Below are 21253 nucleotides of genomic sequence, written 5' to 3' on the forward strand. Positions count from 1 at the left end.
GGGGGCGGGACGGGAGCAAGAGGCGCTGCTGATTGGACGCGGCCGAGGGGGCGGGGTCAGGCGCTGAGGGGAGGTGGCGGGGCCGTGGGGGGTGCGGCCCCGAGTCACAGAGCACGGATGGGGGACAGGAGCTCCTGCACCGCCGCGCTGACCCAGCACTGCCAAGGCCACATTTGCACGGTTTTTGAGGGCTTCCACCACCTCCCCGGGCAGCCCATTCCAATGCTCGACCACCCTTTCTGTGAAGGAATTTTTCCTGATGTTCAACCTAAACCCCCTAAGGCCGTTTCTTCTTATCACTTGTAACCTGGGAGAAAAACCCAACCCCCAGGCTATACCCTCCTGTCAAGGCGTTCTAGAGAGCAATAAGGTCCACTCCAGCCTCCTTTTGTCCAGGCTGCGTCTCCGCAGCTCTGTTCCCTTCTCTGGACACGCTCCAGCACTTCCATGCCTTTATTGACATGATAGGCTCAAAAATCAGCACAGGGCTTGAGATGCTTCATCGATGCCCAGCACAAGGGACTGCCCTGGTGGCCACACTATTGCTGAGATAAGCTAGGATGTCACCAGCCTTCTTGGCCATCTGGGCATGTGCTGGTTTACATTTAGCCATCTGGATATCAAAGAGCACACCCAGTTCCTTTTGTGCTATGAAAAGCAGAATTTTTTTATATTGCAAACTTCAGATACTGTAAACCCTTTTCCTCTTTGCAGGAAATGAGAAGATGATGAAGTTTTAAGCCATCGTAGCAGCTATTTGCAGCACAGGTCTTTTTTCAACTAAGGCAGAATAATTGCACCTGGAATTTGTACGCACAAGTCACATCACTCAGACAATACAAGAACACCATTTTTTCTTCAAAGTCTTTATTGCATTACTGTTACATTAAAATGAGAAGCAACACTTCTAAGTGAAGTGTGTTGCTGTTGCAGCTCAGCAACACGTACTATTTGAAATTACTTTTAATAAAAACATATATATATGGCTTTTGATTGGCAGTTTTAAGATGAATACACATTTTAAGATGTGATTAAAAGTACCGCTGGCAAAGATGTAAAAATGCCGTTATTTACATCTTTTAGAGAACTTTAAAAATTTTCAGCCATCAGAAAAATTCAGCAATCGGAATTGTTTAAGCATGAGTTATGCCTCTACAGCTGACTCTGTAAATTGGTGACTCTACAAAAGGGTTAATGCTTCAGTATTGAAAAGAAAAAAACTAAAAGTCCCTCTTTACAGTCTTGAAAGTTGCAAAAGCAATGACTTTGTGGAAGCTGGAAGTAACAGAGGGGGACTATAGAGAATTCCCCTAAGAAATGGGTATGAATACAGTAATTTAGACCTAAGGAATAACTGAAGTATGCCAGGGTAACAGAGATATAGGTAAGGAGGCTGAAACAATAAATTCAAAGTACATGTTCATATTGGAATTATTTTTCTTTCAGAGTTTTAGCACCAACAAGGCTGAGTGGATACCTAAGGATCCCCTAAAAACTCTAAAAACTCTGCTGGCGGGTGAGGTTATTAGAACCACAGCACTGCTTTAATTGGAAGAGACCTTCCAGATTCCCTCAGCGCAGAACATTTTAAATAAATCCTCACAATAAGGTGCTTTATAGTGACTACTGGAAACAGGGACATGCAGAGGTGCTCTGACCTACCCCACACCTCTTACTGCTGACCAGGTAAGGCAGAGCAGCTTTGTCTCCCACCACTCACTTCCCTCTGCCTTGCATAGGAAGAAGTCAGAGCTGTTCTCACAGTTTTTGCCTGCATCTCTGTATGACAGAACTTGAAATGTGAGTACTGAAATAGCATGCTCTAAAATATTTGCTTTTGTTAGTCCTTCTGTTGAAAATTTGAAGACATAGTTCAACACATGGGTAGATCCATAAAGAATAAACCTAGATGTAAAAAGAATAAAAAATTGCCCTGTAAATTCTTACATGTAAAAGGCACAAAAATTTTCTAGACTATTAAGATTATTCGAAAGTAATAAGGTATTGTGGATATGCATGAATGTCATTAAATATGACAAACACTGTTGGAAAATTCTCATCATCAACCACGCTGTCATACAGGTCAGAAGGATCTGTGTGGCTCTTTGGTGGTGGAGTCCTTAGTCCTACTCTCCCAGCACAGTACAGCCCAGTTAGGACCCGAGCCAGGTACATGTGTTTTTTGCCATTCACATCTGGAATGGAATAAATATTCTGAGCAGAGTAACGTGCTTCAAGAGCAAAGTAGGTTCCAATTCCAAAGGCTGCAGCTGTTAGAAGAGACAACATTTTCAAATATAGTTAGTTTTCTTATTCTCCTTAGAATGTCTAAAACTTTTTTTAAAACTCTGCAGAAGTTATAAATGTGGTTAGAGCTCAAACACAAAATTCTAGTACTAATCCCTTGTATCAGAATCAAATATGAACCCACACAGATACCAGGCAAGTATCAACACCCAGGTTTTGACTTCCCTTTCCTATGGAGAAAATGCTCCTCTGTTTAGCATGGTTTAGCCTGCAATCCATCAAACTACAATTCTTCAAAGACTTTTGGACTTTAAATGACTATATAATTGTAATTATAGTTTTCTAGTCACATTTCCCAGCAAGTTCAAGTAATCACATCTTTGTTGAAGACAGATTTCTTTTTTCTGACATTGGTGAAACGCTGTTCAAGCCAGACAGGTCCTTCCTATCTGGCTGCAGTGATCTTTGGATACTTTTGCTTGGCTACCAGCCTGACAGAAGGCAAGTGTACCTTCTCAATCATTAATCACAGCTGAGATGAAAAGGTGGATGTCAATACCCACAAGCAGAGAGGACATGGGGATCTAGGGTTCTTGCTTCCTGAATAAATCCAACCTCCTGACACTATTAAAGAGCAGGAAAGTGAAACTACATCTCTTCTGGTCATGTTTTAAAAAGAAGTGGTGGCTGCCATTCCTACCTGTGCACAACCTGATATATTTTGTGTATGCTCGGCTTCATTTGTTCACGAAAATCTCAAAGTACCACCAGAGGAACCAGGCAGAGAAAGGTCTACTTTTAGATCCAGACCACACTGAAATGTCAACTAGATCTGAGTTAAGCCCCCCACCTCTCTCAAGATCAAATCAGCCCTAAGCATGTACAATTCTGTCTTAAGGAAGAACACATTAAGAACAAAAACTGAGGACTTTTGAAGTGAGGTTACATGGCTGCTAAAATGAACTAGCTCCTCAATTCAGTCCACGTTCCACTTGTTTGGATCCTGTCCATCTTTGAATGCTGCCAAATAATACACATAACATGACTATACTAGAGGTAGTGGACAAAACAAGCTTTGAACTAATGCAGAATATCTTTATGCTAAATATTTGTCTCTTAGAATTATTAAAGGCTAAGAATTAACTAATGGATCTCACAGATTTGTGAGCACAAAATGGGTATGGATGTAGGATCTTGTGCTGAACTAATCTTTGGAGGTAACAGGAGAAGTACTTCACTTCTACTTTGTCACCTGTCTTTGTCTAAGAGGACAGGAGATACCATCAGCTAGTAGCTGTTACCTCAGCTGAGGATGCTAAACAAGGTTCCTTGTTCTTTTCTCTAGGTAAATGATTCAAAACAATTCCCAAAAGCTGCCCAGGCTTCATTTCATGGTAGGTCAACTCTTTCTGATACCCTTTACATGGTGGCATCAAGCAACAAGTGATTAACTGAACAGGATAATTCCTCTGTCCATACAGACTAATCTCAGAAGTTGTTTATTATTGTGCTCTCTAATTTCATTCAGCTTTCATGTTGTGCTGACAGCACTATAAGGTTGACATCCTATAGCTCACATATATGCCTAGGAAATTAACTGATTTGAATAATGACTCACCATTCTTTCCAGCATATCCACGATTAAATCCATAGGAGTTAATCAACCTCAGTGAGGATGGGGCTGTCCCATGAAACAGCATCTTCTCATTATTTTGACTTTTATTCTTTTTACAGATGAAATTTTTTTTTAATTGGTATGTCTGCCAGAGGATGCGATTTTGTATTCTTTCAATCTGCAAAATTATAAAATTAACTATATTTATACTGGGGATAAGTAGGGTAGGGATGAATACTTATCATAGCAGAAAAGCATTAAAATGAAATCAAACTGAAAGAATTACAGCCATTTTCACTATGTCCTGTTCGCATGAGGTTTGGGTAGAGGAACTGAATACGTAACCCTGAAAAATCACAAACCAAAGCAGCTCATAAGAGAGTTTCAAGCTCAGTAATTTTGGGTATATATTTGTCTTGCCTGGTATAGCAGTACAGTATACTGGTATACCTAGTATACCTATAGTATACCTAGGTATTCTATACCTAGTATATGTATGACCAGGTACCCAGCAGTCATAGTAGCTGTGCTTTGTCATTTCCAGAAACAGGCTGCTCTACCACTGCTAGAGGCAATGATGTAAGATGCCTTCTATACATCCTAATCATCTTTACTGAGGATTTTCTCATTAAAGAACAGACTGTAGCAATAGCATTAGGTTGAGTTTAAGTTTCTCTTCTAGATCTAAGCTTGCAAGTCAAAATTGCTTCCTCTAATGTGTAGCTTAGCAACTCTTAAGAAACTACTATATAAAAATCACTTGGTGGGAGGACGGATGTCGCTGGCTGTCTATGCCAACAATGTGAATATAGCTTAAGGGGAAGCAGTCTCTCTGCACAAAAGTATAGTCTTAAAGGCATTTCTGTAACAGCTTTCCATTTTTAACAGAAAAAGACATAATGTCATTACTTGATTTTTTTCTATAGTACACTAATATTTTGTTCTCTTCATGTGTTTTCGTGACCATGCTCATTGAAGGTCATGATGGAAGAATTTTTTTTAAACACATTGCTCTCACTCCTAATATGATTGTATTTTCTACTGTTTATCTCTTCTCTTAATTCAGAACAATTCCATCTTCTCCCTGGCAATTAAATCTTTGTGCATGGTGTTGCAGACTTCTAAATAAGCAGGATCAAATATTGACACTGGTTAAAACTGACAGCCAAGCCTGAAAAGCTCTGGGATGACAGGGGAGTTGTGAATGAGTCCAAAGCTTTATGTCAGTCTGCAAGGACTTTGTATTTTTATTTGTATTCTGTATGCATTGGCTCATGCCTCCGCTTCAATATAGAATTTCCAAATTGGAAATACCATCTCAACTAGTGAGTACCACATCAATTGAACAAAGAGTCAGCCTGAAGACTGATGGTCACTGGTTTTGCACCATTAGATGGCAGAAATGGCAGAACAGCTTTTAGGAAACTTGCTCTGATTTATGTTCACCCTGTACAGTGCTGGGGAGATTGACATACAAAAGGTGTATTGGGTTGCAGACACTTTATAAGCAAATATTTAGGAAGTATATTAACGTTTCTTGCCCAAGCATCAACATTTTCCCCCTTCCCCACCCCATATGCTATCACCTTCTTTATGGTAAAGTTGGCACATGTTTTGTTAAACATCTTCTCAACTGTTGTATATTCAGGATGTGACGGCTCGAGCTTCACCACTTTGACCTCTTCATTTTGCATGTCTGTCCACTCCTTAGGGAGCTCTATTGACTGTGAATCTACAAAACAGAGGGTGCATTATTATGAAAGACAACTAGCTCAGCTCCATAGGCACATCTTACAATCCACCTGCATAGAGAGGACCAAGAGGACAGCACCTTCTGCAATATTTCATTCAACAAGTACTCTTGCTCTTCCAAACATCAGTGGCTCTGTAATACACTGTAAAGGCTTTACATTTTGTCCAGTTATCCCCATACCAATATCTAACTAAAACAAGCTTTAAAACCCCAGAAGAATTTTACGTATTCTTCATACACCACTTCCTTTGTCAGACTTAAGCATGCAATCTATACTCAGCCGTCACATATATGCAGATAATATTTGCAATTCAAACTGATGTTCTGATTTCACTCATACTTCCCACTGATTATGAAACTCAAAACTGCTGGCTGAGGAAAAAAAAAAAGGGAAAAAAGCTAAGGAACACCTTACTTCTTTGGAATACCTCAGCTTCCATTTATCCAAATCATCATTCAATAATAACTATCCAAGTTTTTTTATTTAACAGAAGTGTCATTTACCTTCATTCTTTATCACACGTTGAAGGTTTATAGTTTTTCCTTGGTCATTAGTAGCCTTTAGAGTATTCAGATCCACCCTGTAGTTTTTCTTTTTAATTTGGACATTCAGATGTTGTTTTTCAGCCCTCTTGGCACACTCCAGCTGCATATTTGTCAGTTTATCAAAAGCAACAAAGCTACCGTTGCTTCCTGGATACCTCCATTCTACCACTTCATGATAAAGTTCTGCCTTGGATTGCTCTTCTTCAGTAGACTTAATTTGCTGGACCATTTCTTGAACTTCTAGAGAAACGGAACAGACATCTCTGCTAATACCAGAAATTTTAATTTGAGAGGGAGTACGCTTATTTAAAAGCTGAATGGTGACTTGTTTTCTTCTCTGGAGATCTTCCAAAATGGCAAATTGTGTCTCATCAAAACTTTCAATTGCCTCATCTGAAATAATCTTTTCAAACTGTTCCTTTAAAATTAAATCCTTTAACCAGGACTCAGTTGCATCCACCTTTTCTTGGCTTTTTCCACAAATTTGAAATGTTACTAAATCAACTTTCTTCTCCAAAATCATGAACTTTTTCTTCTCAGAAGATTGTTTTCTGCTCCCAACACAGGCTGTGGATAAATATGTGAATTATTAGTTGTAAATAAAACAACTTGTTTTATTGCCCACGTTCACAGAAAACATACCAACTTACGTTTAAACATAGATGAGCATGATTCTGTTGTAGATGAATCTGAATCTTCTCTTTTCTTCATGCTTTCATAAAAGTCTGTGAGCATATTTGTCTGGAAGATCACGATCTTAACTGTCTGTAAATGCTGTACTGATTTTTGTCTTGCAAATTCCACTACAGCATCCAACATTTCATCAGCTACTTTGGCTGAACTCTGTCCTGCTTGACCTAAACAAAAATAAAGGGCACATATCAGTGCACAGGTTTTGTGCAAGTCTGCTGATACCCATATAAAATTTTTCTGTTTCTGAACTACCCCATTACACATTCCCAAGAAAACACAAACCTGTTCCAATAGCTGGGAAGGCAACAGATTTGTACATCCTTCGTTCACACTCGTGAAGCACTTTGGAGACCTGACTCTTCACCTGATTATCAGTAATCAAATGGATGATTTTACTGCACAGCAGGTTCCCACCACATGTAGTAATAAAGCCATTTTGATACTGCCCGGCTGGAAGAGAGAAGATAAAGAAGGAGACATAATATTTACAAAGTGGCAATCTCTTTTGGTAATATTGATTGTTATATTGGTGCTACAAGAGAAGTGGAAAAAGTAGAAAGAAATCCACAGTGAACTATTTTATTGTGGGTTTACTTGATTCTGGTTTTCTTTGTAAATACTCTGGGCAATTTCTTTGAGAAAATAATTGAAGTAAATGTGTTTCTTCTAATTTCCTAAGATCTCTGCTACAAAGTATTTTCCTATTAAGTACAATATAAGAATGTATGATGACTTTGAATACATCTCTCTTCTATATAAAAGCATGCCAAATTAATTTATATGAGAGAACCTTTCTTATGCCACTTACTCCTTAAAAGCCTGAATTCTTACTCTGCAGAACCGTAGTTAAAATAATATCATTGTGACCAGCTGATCTGAGAACGGTATGGAATTTTTAAAAAGATGTTTGTGATATCTCAGAGCACTCACGATTGCTTACAAAATGGAGTCATATTGTGAGGATGAGCGGACTGATGTGCACAGAGTCCAGACCACCTCACAGATCACAAAGGTAACGACTGTAAGATGCTCTGCAAGCACTGAGATCAGGCTGATAAATTTACTTTCAGAAAAAGGTTTATTTGCCAGGTGATTTTCTTATGACTCTCAAGAGTTTCTAAAGGATATTTTGTACATTAAGTTAAAATGTAATTTGGAATATTGTAATGGGGTTTTAAGTTCCTGCAAACATCATCATTTCTTTACTTTGTCCATTCCAACAAAAAAGTAAAACTGCACTAAGAGTTTTATTTTAAGTTGAGGGTAAGAAGTATTTCATAGTAGTATGTTGATAAGGCCCTGCTCTGTGGTGGAGCTTCCGTGGGATATAAGCAGGGTGTAGCTCTGCATGGGAATGCAGACATGAGTATATTTACCAGACAAGTTGGAATCAAGCCTTTTATCTTGTCTCCTACAGAGTAGTTTAGAAATCAGAAAGACATAAAAACAGCTCTTTGAAATGAAAGAGAAAGAAAAGAAGAATCAGTGTAACAGCTCTAAGAACAGAGACATTTGCCTGATTTGAAGTTAATGATGTATGTGTGTTTGTACAAATGTTCCTACAGAGCCAAAGGCTGGGAAAAAAATCCAGAAAAATCCATTCTGAAAGTCAGTTTCCAGACTCTGAGCAGGCACATTTTGGTTATGCATCTAAAATGTCCCTTTCTGTGCTTGCAGAGGCCAAGCATAGTGAGCTGGAATTTTACTGCTCTACTGGTCTGGCAGAATGCAGACTATGGAGGAACTTATGATCAGGGTTGTCCTGAACTCAGCTGGTATAGAGTTAATTTTCCTCTTAGTAGCCAGTACAGGGCTGTGTTTTGGATTCAGTATGAGAATAAAGTGTGTAACACACTGATGTTTTAGTTGATGCTAAACAACTACGAAAAGAAAATTTCTCACGTATATATCAAAACAAGAAGGGGACTTCTCAAAGCTCTTAAAAGTGAAAGCTCTATTATTCAGATAAAATAATTATGTCAGTAGAGAATTATAAACAAACTTTAAGTTTTCAGAGAGAATGACAACAACAAAAAAAGAATTATCAAAGAAATTAGTATTTTTTAACATACCATATTGAGCACATTCGTGTGCTACCTGGGAACCAGCAGCATCCATAATTGCTTTGAAGACCCCTTAAATCACACAAGAAAAGCACACACAGTCATTAAGTCTCTTTAACTATCTCTACTCAAAACTCTACCCAACCCCTGTACTCTACATACATAAATTCCTGTATGGCAAGATACCACAAAGTTCAAAACCTTGACAGTTTCCCTAAGTACTGTCCATGACACACTGCACAGGCTGCAGAGAGAACGTTCCCTTCTCTGCTGATTAGAAGTCATTAAGAACAACTCCTGTTCCATTGTTTCACTCACCAAACCCAAATGCCCCTCACCAAACTCTCCAATGCCTTTGAACTACATCATTTGATATCTTTCATGATTATAATTCACTATGTTCAAACCCTCTGCTTCTTACAGGACAATTTACTTAACCAGGGCTTTGTCTTACAGTGAAACATTTTAGGAGCGTTTAGAAACAGAGAATTAAAAAGCATTAAGAGCATTTATTCAGAATTACACTTGATCTAAAAATTCCATTTAAACATTTTTGATTTTAAGCAAGAAAAATAGGTCAGATACCTTCTGTTTGGAAACTAAATCAAATATTCAGGACGTGTAAAAAACCTAGTTTAGATCTATTTCCTGACTAATCATAACCCTTTATCTCTCCTCTGAAAAATGCTTCATAGAAGTTTCCCTTGTGGATAATTCCTTCCTGTACCACCTTCTTAAAACTAGCCTAGATTTATTGCTAAGGAACTACATATTCAATATAATACCTGCTTTGGCATCAAATGATGGATTTGATATGTTTACAATAACCTCTGTATTTTCCTTGGTGATATCTCCACTAACTATTTGGAGTGTGATGGAACCAATCTTCATTTCATGCACTCCTAATTGTTCATCAGAAACAGGCCTAATGAAACCTGCAAGGGAAAGAAAAATACATTAAATCACTTCTCCTTTAGTTTGGAGTATTATTCTCTTCCACTGATTGAACCTTTTACTTATCCTTTTAAGGAATATGGTCTAGATTAAGTTTGATGGATGTAGAGTGTCTCTGTTTTACTCTTCATTTCTGAAAGCTGGGAGGCACAGTATTCTTCCTGTTTAAATGCTATGAAAGCGAAACCATTTCTATTCCTGTAAATTTATGCAATATGAATTCAGAAAATGGCTTCAGGGTTTATCTGATCTGACCAGCTCAGAGTTTCCTGAATTAATTCTTACAACAATGGAGCATCCAGCTTAAGTGTTGCCAGTAATGGAGATCAGATCACATCTCTTTTGTAAGTTATTTTCTATTTACCTTCATGGATATAAAACTGTTCCTTTCTTCTAGTCTAAACTTATCTAACTCACATTTCATCTGCCCACTCTTAACTTCATCTCTCTGATATTCAGCAGCTGAGGAGGAAGAGCTTTATATTTTTACGAATAAGCCTCTGCCCTTAACGCAGTGCACTCATGTTTTGGCTGTTGTGTCCCACTATTGTCAATTAATAAATGGAAATGAAATTATTCACTCTTTCTACATAAATGTATATACATGTAGGAGATTAAAGCTACAGAAATACATTTTATTTATGGCTCGTTTGGCCAAGAGATTGCAAGGTCTTATATCCTTTGAGCAGGACAAACTAGTGTGTCTCCTATCAGAACACCCTCTTTGTTTTGGTAAGACTGGCCTCACTGAGCGTTCAGCATGCCCTCAACAAAAGAAATTCCTCCCTAAGAATTTTACAAATTACATTTAAGAATGCAAGTCCATTAGGAGGAAAAAAATGCCCTCTGTCCTGATGATATTTTTTCTATTTCCTGACACACATAAAACCACTTAACAGTATTTACATTCTGTCCCACCCCTATACAACTTACTTGGCTGTGCTGCTGCGGCATTGCAACTTTCATCTGCCCTAAGTTCTAGTTCAGTCGTAAAAGCCTAAGAGGAAAAAAGTATGCAAGATAGTATTTCACAAAATATACACTGAATGTTTCTGTAATTAACAGTCATGCAGCTCTTGCTAAGGCACCTCACACATTTTATAGTCACATTTAACTGTTAATAGCAGCGGAAGACCCAGTGTGGACAGTGTGATAAGAGAGAGCTCTGCATTGCCAGAACTCCTCTGTAAAAAGATGAGGGAGCACCTACAGGCATTTACGGTGCCAATTTTGTCTGCAGCTTCAGCTTGCTGAGAGTTGGTATTTCAGAGACACTGGAAAGACATCTCATTGTCACTGGCCCATACCAGTAAGAAAGTGCCAAATTATTCCCTTAGAAAGCAGTGTAAGTAAAACAGATTATTAAAGTGCAACTAGAGCAGTATGTTACAAAGACACCTTTGTCCTAAGAAGAATTACCTGAATGTTCTCAATATCTGGTGGATTCAAGAGAAATATAACTTCCTGGAGATTCACCCGAGGGTGACTACTACTGAACCTAAATACCACATCAAACATTAACTTAGAAACAGTGGTTTTAGGAAATCCAAATCCTCCAGTTCCAATAGCTGGGAAAGTGATTGATTTCAGTCCAAGTTCTTCAGTTTTCTTCAAGCAGAAACTGATTACATTTTCTAGGACCTGTAAAACACAGCAAAGGTACTTTTTTTTCTAAAGGTATCATTTATTATTAGTTCCAAAGAAACTGGTATGACAAGCAGCTCTGAGTGCATCAAGGCATCTTTAAGGCCACTCCAACAGAAGAAAACTGAGTCAAATCATCTAAATTAACTGTTTAAACCTGACATTTCAGGACAGATCCCAAATAAATATGTAGCTGGGGTGGATGGGGGGGTTAATAATTAAAATATACCTTCTCTGTCTGTCCTCTAACCCAGTTGGGTAGTATGACATGAAAGATGTGTTTGCAGGTCATAGCACATCCACTGGTGCAGAGGACACTCCCAGGACCAGCAAACTGATTTTGTTTTTTGTTGTCAAACTCATCTTGGAGAGCTGGTCCAGCTCTTTCCAGCAAGGCTTTGCAAAGAGGCCCCACACCAAACTTCAGATCTGTGCCAACACTGTTGACGACAACATCTGTCTGCAACAAAATTACAACAAAAATAGCTACAGCCAGAATTTGAGCAAAAATATGCATGAAGATTAAAAGCCCTACCAATGCAACACACGGCAAAAGAAATAAGATACCAGTGAACACCCAAACCAGCAGCCCAGGCAGGTACCTATTTCCCCTAATATCCAACCAAGATAGCTACTTTTACAAAGTACTTTAGTAATTCCACTTTAGGAAAAAAAAAGACAAAAACAAACTCTTTTAAATGTTGGCCTTAGATCTGGAAAAGGAACAAGATCTAGCTGGGAATTGAAACATCCTGAAATTCACAGCTACTCTCTAGAACTGGCTGCAGTCACAGATCTCAACCTACACTCAAGTTTTGCAAGCTTCCATCCTTGTTTAGCTAGCACACAGCTGTTCTTTCCTTGTGTAGCAAGTGCTTGTAAAACCTACTGTCTTTTCTTTTTAATTAAAGATCTTACCATGAAGTCAGAAAGGAGTCAGAAAAGGACTTACCATAGCTTCCTGAATATTTTTCTTCTCCACTCGTATGCAAAGTCTTTCATTTGTTGTAACCATCTTCAAAACCCCTTTTCTATTCTCCTTCTGGCTCTTCTTCAGCATCAGGCATTTTGTAGAGAATGATTCAGCTGAAAATACTTTTCTTACTGTCTCACTCAGAACCTGAATGATTTCTTCTGAATTACTCACAAGATGGACCTCCTTCAAGCTGCTGTCCTCCTTTAATTCTTCCAAGGTCTCCTTGATGGAGGATACAACTGAATCTGCCCATATCTGTGCTGGAAAGCCAGCAATCCCTCCACTTATAGCAGGCAGAGCTATGGAACAATGATTGTATATTTCAGCCAGCTGTAGACATTTTTTCACTGTCTTTTTTAACACCCACATACACCTTTGTGATTCCTTCTGGTTCCACCTGGGCCCCACGGCGTGGATGACGTTCTTGCAGGGCAGTTTCCCAGCACGTGTGATCACCGCGCAGCCGGGCTGCAAATTCCCGTTCCTTCTCACCAGCTCATCACACTCCTCCTGCAGTGCTGGGCCAGCTGCTCTTGACAGGGCAGCAGCAAGGCCACCAATGTGTTTTAGGTCTTCATTAGATGCATTCACCACAACATCAACAGGGTAGTCACACAAGTTACCTTTATACACTCCTACCACAATTCCACCTGGCAGGTTTCTTTCATAGTAGACCTTTCTTTCCACTTCATCACCAGCTCTTCCACCCTTCTGTTCTTCTTCTTTTTCTTCCTTAATCCTAATGAAACAGCTAAATTTCTGCTTTGCTTCTAAAACACATAAATCTTTCCTCTCAGTGAAGAACTCCTTTGCCCCTGGTTTATCAATTGGCACATTTTTTGAGTAAAGAGATGAGATAAATTTTTCAAACATGATGAATGCTTTTGGCACTTCTGACCTTGGGCCCCTAAGGGAAATACATGGTATCTTGCTGTCAAAATGTACTGTCACACCTTTCTTCTTCAATTCTTCACAAACACCAGACTTCTTATTCTCTACAAACTGCACTACCAGCCCTGAATTAGCTGGGATCACTTTTTCAATGAGTGTGTTTCTATCTAAAAAATCATTAAGTCTCTGATAAACCTCTGTTACAGCCTTAGAAAAGCCAGCAATAATAATTTCATTTTCTTTTCCAACAGACTGCCAAGTAATGACAATTTCCTGGGAAGAATTATAGGTCTTGAGCAAGGAGAGAGGAAGGTTCTTCCACTGATCCTTTTTAATGACTTCACCATCCTCCACACTGATGCACTTGTATTCTAAAGCTGTTTTTATTTGCTTTTCTGCTTCTAGAAGATCTTTGGGAGTGTTTCCATATAGCAACACAGTATTATCCTGAAGTTCATAAAAAGTATTAATTTTTTCCCTAATGAATAACATATCTGAAGTTTTTTTATTATCTACACACCGTAGATAGTGGAAAATATGGGGATGAATGGTAACTGATGTACATGGCATACTCAATACCTTTTCCAGTAAGTCAGCTTTGATTTTATATACTTCTGCAGGTAATCCACACAATTGAACAGCCTTTTTTTTGTCATCATAGAAGAGCTTTAGGCATGGATATTCCTTCTGAATATTCTCTTCTAAGCCAGCATTGTGCAGCACAGCATACTTCCCTGGGATCACTGACACAGAAATTTCTATGCTCTGTTTTTTCCTTTCACTTTGCTTCATGCACTCCCTCACTTCTTTCTCTGCATTGTCCACTGCTGCTCTGTTGCCTGCAATCACCACCATCTTCTCAGAAATATCAGTTATGATCAGAGCAACATCTTTTGACAATCTGTTTTTCACATCTTCCCAACCTGATGAATTGACTTCACATTTTATAGCTGTGTAACGTGCCATGATACGCGAGAACTCAGTGGAAGCATCTTGCTGCCATGTCTTAAGAAACTTAATCATTGGCTTTTTCTGCTTGCAGAGAGATAGTGATGGGCACAGTGTAACTTCTGGGTTTGCACAGTCTGCTTGGGGCCATTGGAGCTCAGAATGGCAAACTGCCATTTCCTGGTTTATGTCTTGGGTCAGATTGGCATGCCTTTGTAAAAACTGCCATACATACGGGTCTAGTGGCATCCCAATGGGGTCTGGCATCTTGACAGCTGGTCTTTCTTCTCCATAGAGAGCTGTTCCCAGGGAGTGGTAATATGGATGCACAGAAATCAGCGTCTGATCCAGTAAATGTTGCTTTTCCAAGACCGTGGTTAGATCTAAAAGTTAGTGCACATATGTACAAACAAACACTTATCATTAACTTCAAATCAGGCAAATGTCTCTGTTCTTAGAGCTGTTACACTGATTTTTCTTTTCTTTCTCTTTCATTTCAAAGAGCTGTTTTTATGTCTTTCTGATTTCTAAACTACTCTGCAGGGGACAAGATAAAAGGCCTGATTCCAACTTGTCTGGTAAATATACTCATGTCTCATTCCCATGAATGAGCTACACCCTGCTCATTTCCCAAGAAAGCTCCACCACAGAGCAGGGTCTTATCAACATACTACTATGAAATACTTTTTACCCTCAACTTAAAATAAAACTCTTAGTGCCAGTGCATTTTTTTTTCTTTTCTTTTTTTTTTTCTTTTTTTTTTTTGCCATTTTTGTTGGAATGGACTAAGCAAAGAAATGTAAATGTTTGCAGGAACTTAACACCCCATTACAATGTTCCAAATTACATTTTAATTTAATGTACAAAATATCCTCCAGAAAATCCTGAGTCATAAGAAAATCACCTGGCAGATAAACCTTTTTCTGAAAGTAAGTTTATGAAGCCAAGAGTTGCCTAACAGATATTTACCAGAATTGCACTGGCCAAAAAAAGGGACAGTGCTTCGAGGAATGCCAGAAATAGTAACAAGATTTTTCTTTAGCTCTGTTCTTCCCTGATAATGAAGATATTGACTTAATTAGCGTGAAATGAGGATATTTGACCTTATTTTGTTTCTGAAAGCTAACTGTGCAAGCTCAAGTCGTTGACAGATTCTGCTCTGTCCCTCTACCTGTAAGTAAAACTGGTTTTATATTGCATAAAAAAACTTCTGCAAATGGAGTAAAAAACACCAGTGAGAAAACCCCATGCACAAGGCAGGTATTTAAATAAATCTCTGGTAACAAAAAACAAAACAAACAAAAAAACACCCAATATATACTGAAACTCTAGACATGCAGCAGTATTTCTACATCCAGAGCACTACCTAGGAACAGGGCAGTGTACATTGACTTCAGCAACAGAAAGCCAGGTTTCTCCTAATGCCCACACTTGCAGTAATTTTCTTTCAGATCATGTGCCTGTGAGTACCTTGGTCAGGCCAAGGGCAGTGTTACCTTTGTGGTCACAGAAAGTAATGAGGGCTGAGTCCTCCTCGGGCAAGAGCTGCACATCCGACACGGGGCCCCCTCCGTTGCGTGCGCTCTCAAAGTACACTGTGAGGTAGTCTGTGGAAATGTGCTTTGGCAGGTTTTCAGCCTTGATGGTCCGTGTCAATTCAAGAAGCCTGGCAGTCATTTTGAATTCTCTGACTCGCTTGTGTTGTGAACATTTTTCGACAAATTTTTTAGTATCTGGAAATGGAAGAGCAATATGAACTGTCTGTATTTTGCTGTGTCATTATCAGCCCTGGCTATCACTTCAGGCAGAGAAATGAGCACAGTCTACTCCCTGTACTTGGAACAAAACTGTCTCTGGTGCCAAATAACTCTGCGTTGCAATAAAAAAGGGGAAAAGCACATAACCATGTTACTCTCTGCTATTCACTACTATTATGTATCTGTTCCCATCTCATAAGTATACTGTCTTCTCTAAAGGAGACTTTATATAATCCCCACACTCAGTGCACTTTTAATTCTTCATCTAGTCCAAAATAATATAGAAAAAACAAAACATTCTTATCCAATTTCAATTAATAAACATGCCACAATTTTCTTTTTTCAGTGTAACATCTGGATCATAGGCACTTTTGTGGAGTTATATATAAGACATTTTTCTTGAGAGACTGCAATCCAGGTACTATTTTAACAGTCTGGATCTCTAGTGGGAGGAGAATCAAGCTCTGAAAGCTATTACTCAAGCTTATACATGGAAATCAATAATGGTGTCATCCTGTCTTACCAATACTTTTTATAAAGGTAGTTACAGCAGCATTTATTTCAGGTATCAGTTCAACACTAAAGTCAGCATCTACAGTCAGGCCACTGATGTTCTCCAACAGCATCTGTAAGCAGTTAGGACTGCATCTCTCTGTGTTCTCAAATACCACTGAAGGTGAGGCCTCTGCAGAGTCAACCTTCTCCTGGAGTTGACTGTTTGGAGCGAAACTCTCTGCTTTCTTCAAGGCTTTTGTATCATCTGCAGCAGAAAGATAAGCCACACAAAACACTGGTACACATTTCTTGGAATAAACAGATTCTTCTTACCCTTTCTTTCCTCTCCCAAGAAAAGAGATTGCTAACCAAACAAATACGACAAAAATGTTCAAATATGAACATTTTGAGATCCAAAACAGCCCAGATGCAATATTCCGCAGGGTTGCAGGCAGCTTCTTTGGTGGCACAAAACCATACCTGAGTAAACCTGTCCAAGGTCACTGGTACGTCTCTGAGTCAGAGATTAAACTGAAGTCCACCGGCGTAATAGGCCTCAGATGCTGGTAAGGGTTGAGAGACCTTGCAGCCTCTGCATCTGTTTCTTAGCCAACATGCAGGCAAAACAAACCTGAACATAGCTCAGGACATCCACAGGCACCATGGGCCACACGCAGCATTGTGTGACTTGATGTAAAGCCTCCTGATGACCACTGTGCCTGCCATCAGTGCAGCGTGACAGCACTGGAGGGACCAGCACAAAGGGCTGGCAGGGATGCATCAACATTTTGCAAACAGAAAATGTAACAGAGGTGCCCACTGAGTATGCCAGAAATCCAGTGTCTGCTCTTTCCAAACCAAGACACAGAGGCAAGCACGTCTCCAGCTTTGCAGACAGATGAGGGTGGAGGTGTGAGAGAACCTCCAAACTGGAATGACCAACAGGATGCCTCTGCCTGCTCACCGAGGTACAAAAACTACTGATACCAAACCCATAACATTTCCAGAAGACAGCTGCTTTTGAAGGCCTACCACCATAAACAAGAAAACTAAAGGAATAAGAAGCAACAGTTCTTCAGATGCTATTTACTAATTTCTAGACTGCTTGAAGGAGTCATCTCCTCCACTCTGTCCAATGAAGAAAATACCAAAAAGCCAAAACTGAAAGCCAGGCTGAGCCAATGAAGCAATTGAGAGCAGCATCTGAAGATTTCCAGGTTCTTCTCTAGTATAACTAAAAAATAGATGACAACTTGGAGAACTGGAACTCATGTGTGGAGAAAAACACCAACATTTTTGTTTTATGAATAATCAGCACACAGAGTGATGGATAACATTTTACCTTTTGTTTGAAGGCTGCTTATGGCATCCAAAGCCTAAAATAAAATGAAAGTGAAATATCAGTGACGGATTAGACACTCTCACCACTATTTCAAAGCTCTGGTTAGGATTACAACTTTTATTCACCTTTGTGGGAACTGATTTTTCTTCAAATGTCTCCTCTTTAGTAGCTAGTGCTGTTTCAGGCTCTGTGACAATCAACTTCAATTCTCCTTCTCCTTCCAAATGCAACTGATGAGACAATCTCTCAAGAACTCGTTGCTTGACTAAATGAAACAAAAAAAGCCCTGTGAATATCTGAATGGAAACACAGCTTTACATTGCATGGCATTTTCCCACCGTTACGACACTGCTGCGGTTTAGGAATGGCATTCTGCAATTTATTGTTTCCACTGAAACGCGCCAGACCTCGCTGCTCGCTCACTTCCCCTCCTTCCCCCCTCCCCACGCTGTGGCAGAATGGAGAGAACTGAAGGCACAAAAACGTCAAGGATTATAGGACGAGATGAGAACAACAGGCTACAAACAGCAATGAAGTAAGAAAAACGAGCAGGAAGAACACCAATACTGATAACAGAGTGTACAAGACAGGTGAACACCGTTGCTCACGTGCAGCCTACGGCTAAGGTGGGATTGAATATCCCCACGGAGCTGGCTGTGCCCCTCCTGGCTCCTAGAAAAGTTAACCTCGCCTTAGCTGGGACAAGGATATACACATATACTGTCCCACAAAATGGCTCATAACACTGACGCAGTATGCACAAGGCCTTCCTCCTTAGAAAACAACTCGGGAAGGACAGCAGAGGAAATTACTCTTGCGAAAAACTGTCAGAGATGCAAAACGCGGCTCTATCATGGGTTTCATGGTGGTACCTGGAGAGTCCTCCCATGCCTTAAACATCCTCTTCCAGACAGGGCTGAAATGGCTTGGGCTGTATGTCCTGAACTTACCAGCCAGGAGAGCCAGCAATTGGGAAGCATGTTAAAGCAAGAAAAGGAAAAATTGTATATAGGTATGTGTACAGGTATCTGTGTGTTTCTGCACATACGTGCTTGTGTATGTATACATTTAATTCAACTGCAGCTAAATCCTTTCCAGCTTGCTGCAAGTTTATAAAAACATGTGCATGTTACAGATGTCATATTTTAAATATATATGTGTAGCTAATCTAATAGTTAGATAAACATAAGATTTATTATTCTGAGTGCAGTTTAGAGACTACTACTGTGCATCAAGATGAGTATGTATGTATATATTCCTCCTAGGATATATTTATTTTCTTACAGCCTTTATGCCAAACACAATCCAGAGGCTAATACTAAGCACCATCTAAGCATATATAGAAGGAAATGTCATATTCTGAGTTAGAAGTGACTCACAAAGATCATCGAGTCCAACTTTTGGACCTGCACAGGACATCTGCAAGAATCACACCATGTTTACATACAGTCTATTCTGTATTACATAGTAGAGGGTGTATACGACATATTCTATACTACAGATACTGCACAGCACGTACCAGACGGGATATATTATCACATCGTATTACTAACTAAATTAGTACGTATCTTTTAACTTGCAGAGAGTTTAGACTTGTGAGTTACGACCCCAAAGACCTCCGCAGGGAGCCCACACACTAATCCATGTCCCGCCGGGTCCCTTCCCCGGATCCGCCCGGCCCGGCCGCTCACCCTCGGGGGAGGCAAAGCAGACGAGGATGTGCCCGGTCCCGGTCCCGGTCCCGGTCCCGGTCCCGGTCCCGGTCCCGGTCCGCAGCTCGCACTCGCCGCCGCCCGAGCGCTTCTGACTCTGGAAGTAGCAGAGCAGCTTTTTCCTGAGCGCGGGCGGCGGCTCGGCGGGGCCCCAGTCCCCTCGCACCAGCAGCGGGAAGGAGCACGGGCGCTGCCCGTCCATGGCCGCCCCACCGCTCCTCTCCCCGCTATCGCTTTCGGTTCCCGCAGCCGGGTGCGGCTTTTCCCGGCAGGCACCTTCCTGCTGTGCCTGCGCCGTTCCGCGATAGCCCCACCCGGGCCGCCTCCTCGTCCCCCCGGGCACAACCGCACACCTGCGCCCTTGCGCTCCTTTCCCCCTAGAACATCCAAAGCGCTCCCTCGCCTTATCTAATGCCCTGCTTGCCCCTCTCGCTGTTGTCCCAAGAGAAGTTCTTCCCCGCGCCGTGCAAGAAGCCAATCCACACACAGTCGAGGATTTGATTCATCTACAGTTCTGCATAGAGAAGGGGGCTGGGTGGCAAATCCACAAAGCCAGCACGGTGACTACCAAAACTTTTCAGTCTTTGTACTTTTTAGCAAAAAATGGCATTGATGTTTGTAAAACATGGAATGTTAATGCATGTTCTTATGGGTTATGGTATGTTAAAAATCATAAGTAACCACTGTAAATATATTATATGAAAATGTAACCTTAGTTCCAGCCCGCCTTGGAATTCACTGATCCTGAGGCAGACACCACCCAAGAATTACCATTTAGGAAAAGACAAAGAATTGTCGGGGAATCTGGTTGGCATCAGAAAGGAGGATGCGTTACGATAAGCAATCAGTCCTTCCTCCCGTGGACAGCAGAGCCGTCAGAGCACCATCATCGCCAGGATCTCTGGAGAAGAACATCCTTCCATTCACAAACCTCGGTTTCCATTCACCCACAGGAAGCCCGAAATTGGCACCTCCACTACCGAAGGAAAATCTTTTTAACAGACCAACGACCACTATGAATTCGAATAACCGGTCCCGGGAACAAAGAGACTGTGGGGAAATCTTGTGCCAGGGGCAGAATAAAGTGTATAAAACCTGAGCCCCTAACAAGGCAAATTTGTGAACTTTGGGGGGGCAGCAGTGTGCCAGATACTGTGTCCCAGTTCACCCGTTGGCGATCCCGGGTATATTGTCAATGTAACTCTGCTGGGGTTTTTACCGAAATTCTGTAATTTGATTTTTCAATAAACCAAATCATATTTTCAATTGGACTTTTGGATTGGCATTTATAAAAATGTTCATTGGCTACAAGTTACTTAGTTCTCTTATTAATTAGTATTCTATCTTCTGTTGGTTGATGATTGTCTTGCTTCTCATGCCAATTAGTTCATATGCTCAGTCTTTCTCTTCTTTTGGGTCAGTGGGCCATGAGTTGGTGGTCACGATCTCTCCTTGCTGGAATTACCTTAACCCAGATGATTCAGCACACTTGCTGTGTTGTCTTTGTTTCTTCCGTATCTTGGGGCTTCTGCCAAATGCCTTTGTGGTCTGTAAATTCTGCATTCTTTGTGCCCACTATCGGGTAAATCTTTCTTCCCAAGCTTTGTTAACCTCCTC

At 40.4% G+C, this 21253-nt stretch overlaps 1 protein-coding gene across 2 annotated transcripts; it reads right to left on the reverse strand.

The window, feature by feature from the left end:
- Positions 1-862: 862 nt before the first annotated feature.
- Positions 863-19934, reverse strand: LOC134552325 (protein mono-ADP-ribosyltransferase PARP14-like). 2 transcript variants are annotated; one of them, XM_063400907.1, is made up of 17 exons: positions 19616-19934; positions 18050-18189; positions 17925-17958; positions 16611-16847; positions 15827-16063; positions 12468-14713; positions 11745-11975; positions 11291-11512; positions 10805-10868; positions 9703-9852; positions 8927-8989; positions 7137-7304; positions 6812-7018; positions 6120-6728; positions 5449-5594; positions 3866-4040; positions 863-2270 (listed from the first exon to the last, which is right to left on the reverse strand). In XM_063400907.1, exons 1-17 carry the CDS (start codon positions 19836-19838, stop codon positions 1984-1986), a joined length of 5439 nt encoding a protein of 1812 aa, XP_063256977.1. In that variant the 5' UTR covers positions 19839-19934; the 3' UTR covers positions 863-1983. The 2 variants fall into 2 exon arrangements, with proteins under 2 accessions (XP_063256977.1, XP_063256978.1); XM_063400908.1 differs by lacking the exons at positions 863-2270; positions 3866-4040; positions 5449-5594 and having other exon boundaries at positions 6535-6728; positions 6804-7018.
- Between the last annotated feature and the right edge of the window lie 1319 nt (positions 19935-21253).

Source organism: Prinia subflava, chromosome 6 (assembly GCF_021018805.1).
Source record: "Prinia subflava isolate CZ2003 ecotype Zambia chromosome 6, Cam_Psub_1.2, whole genome shotgun sequence".
Classification (NCBI taxonomy): Eukaryota; Metazoa; Chordata; class Aves; order Passeriformes; family Cisticolidae; genus Prinia; species Prinia subflava.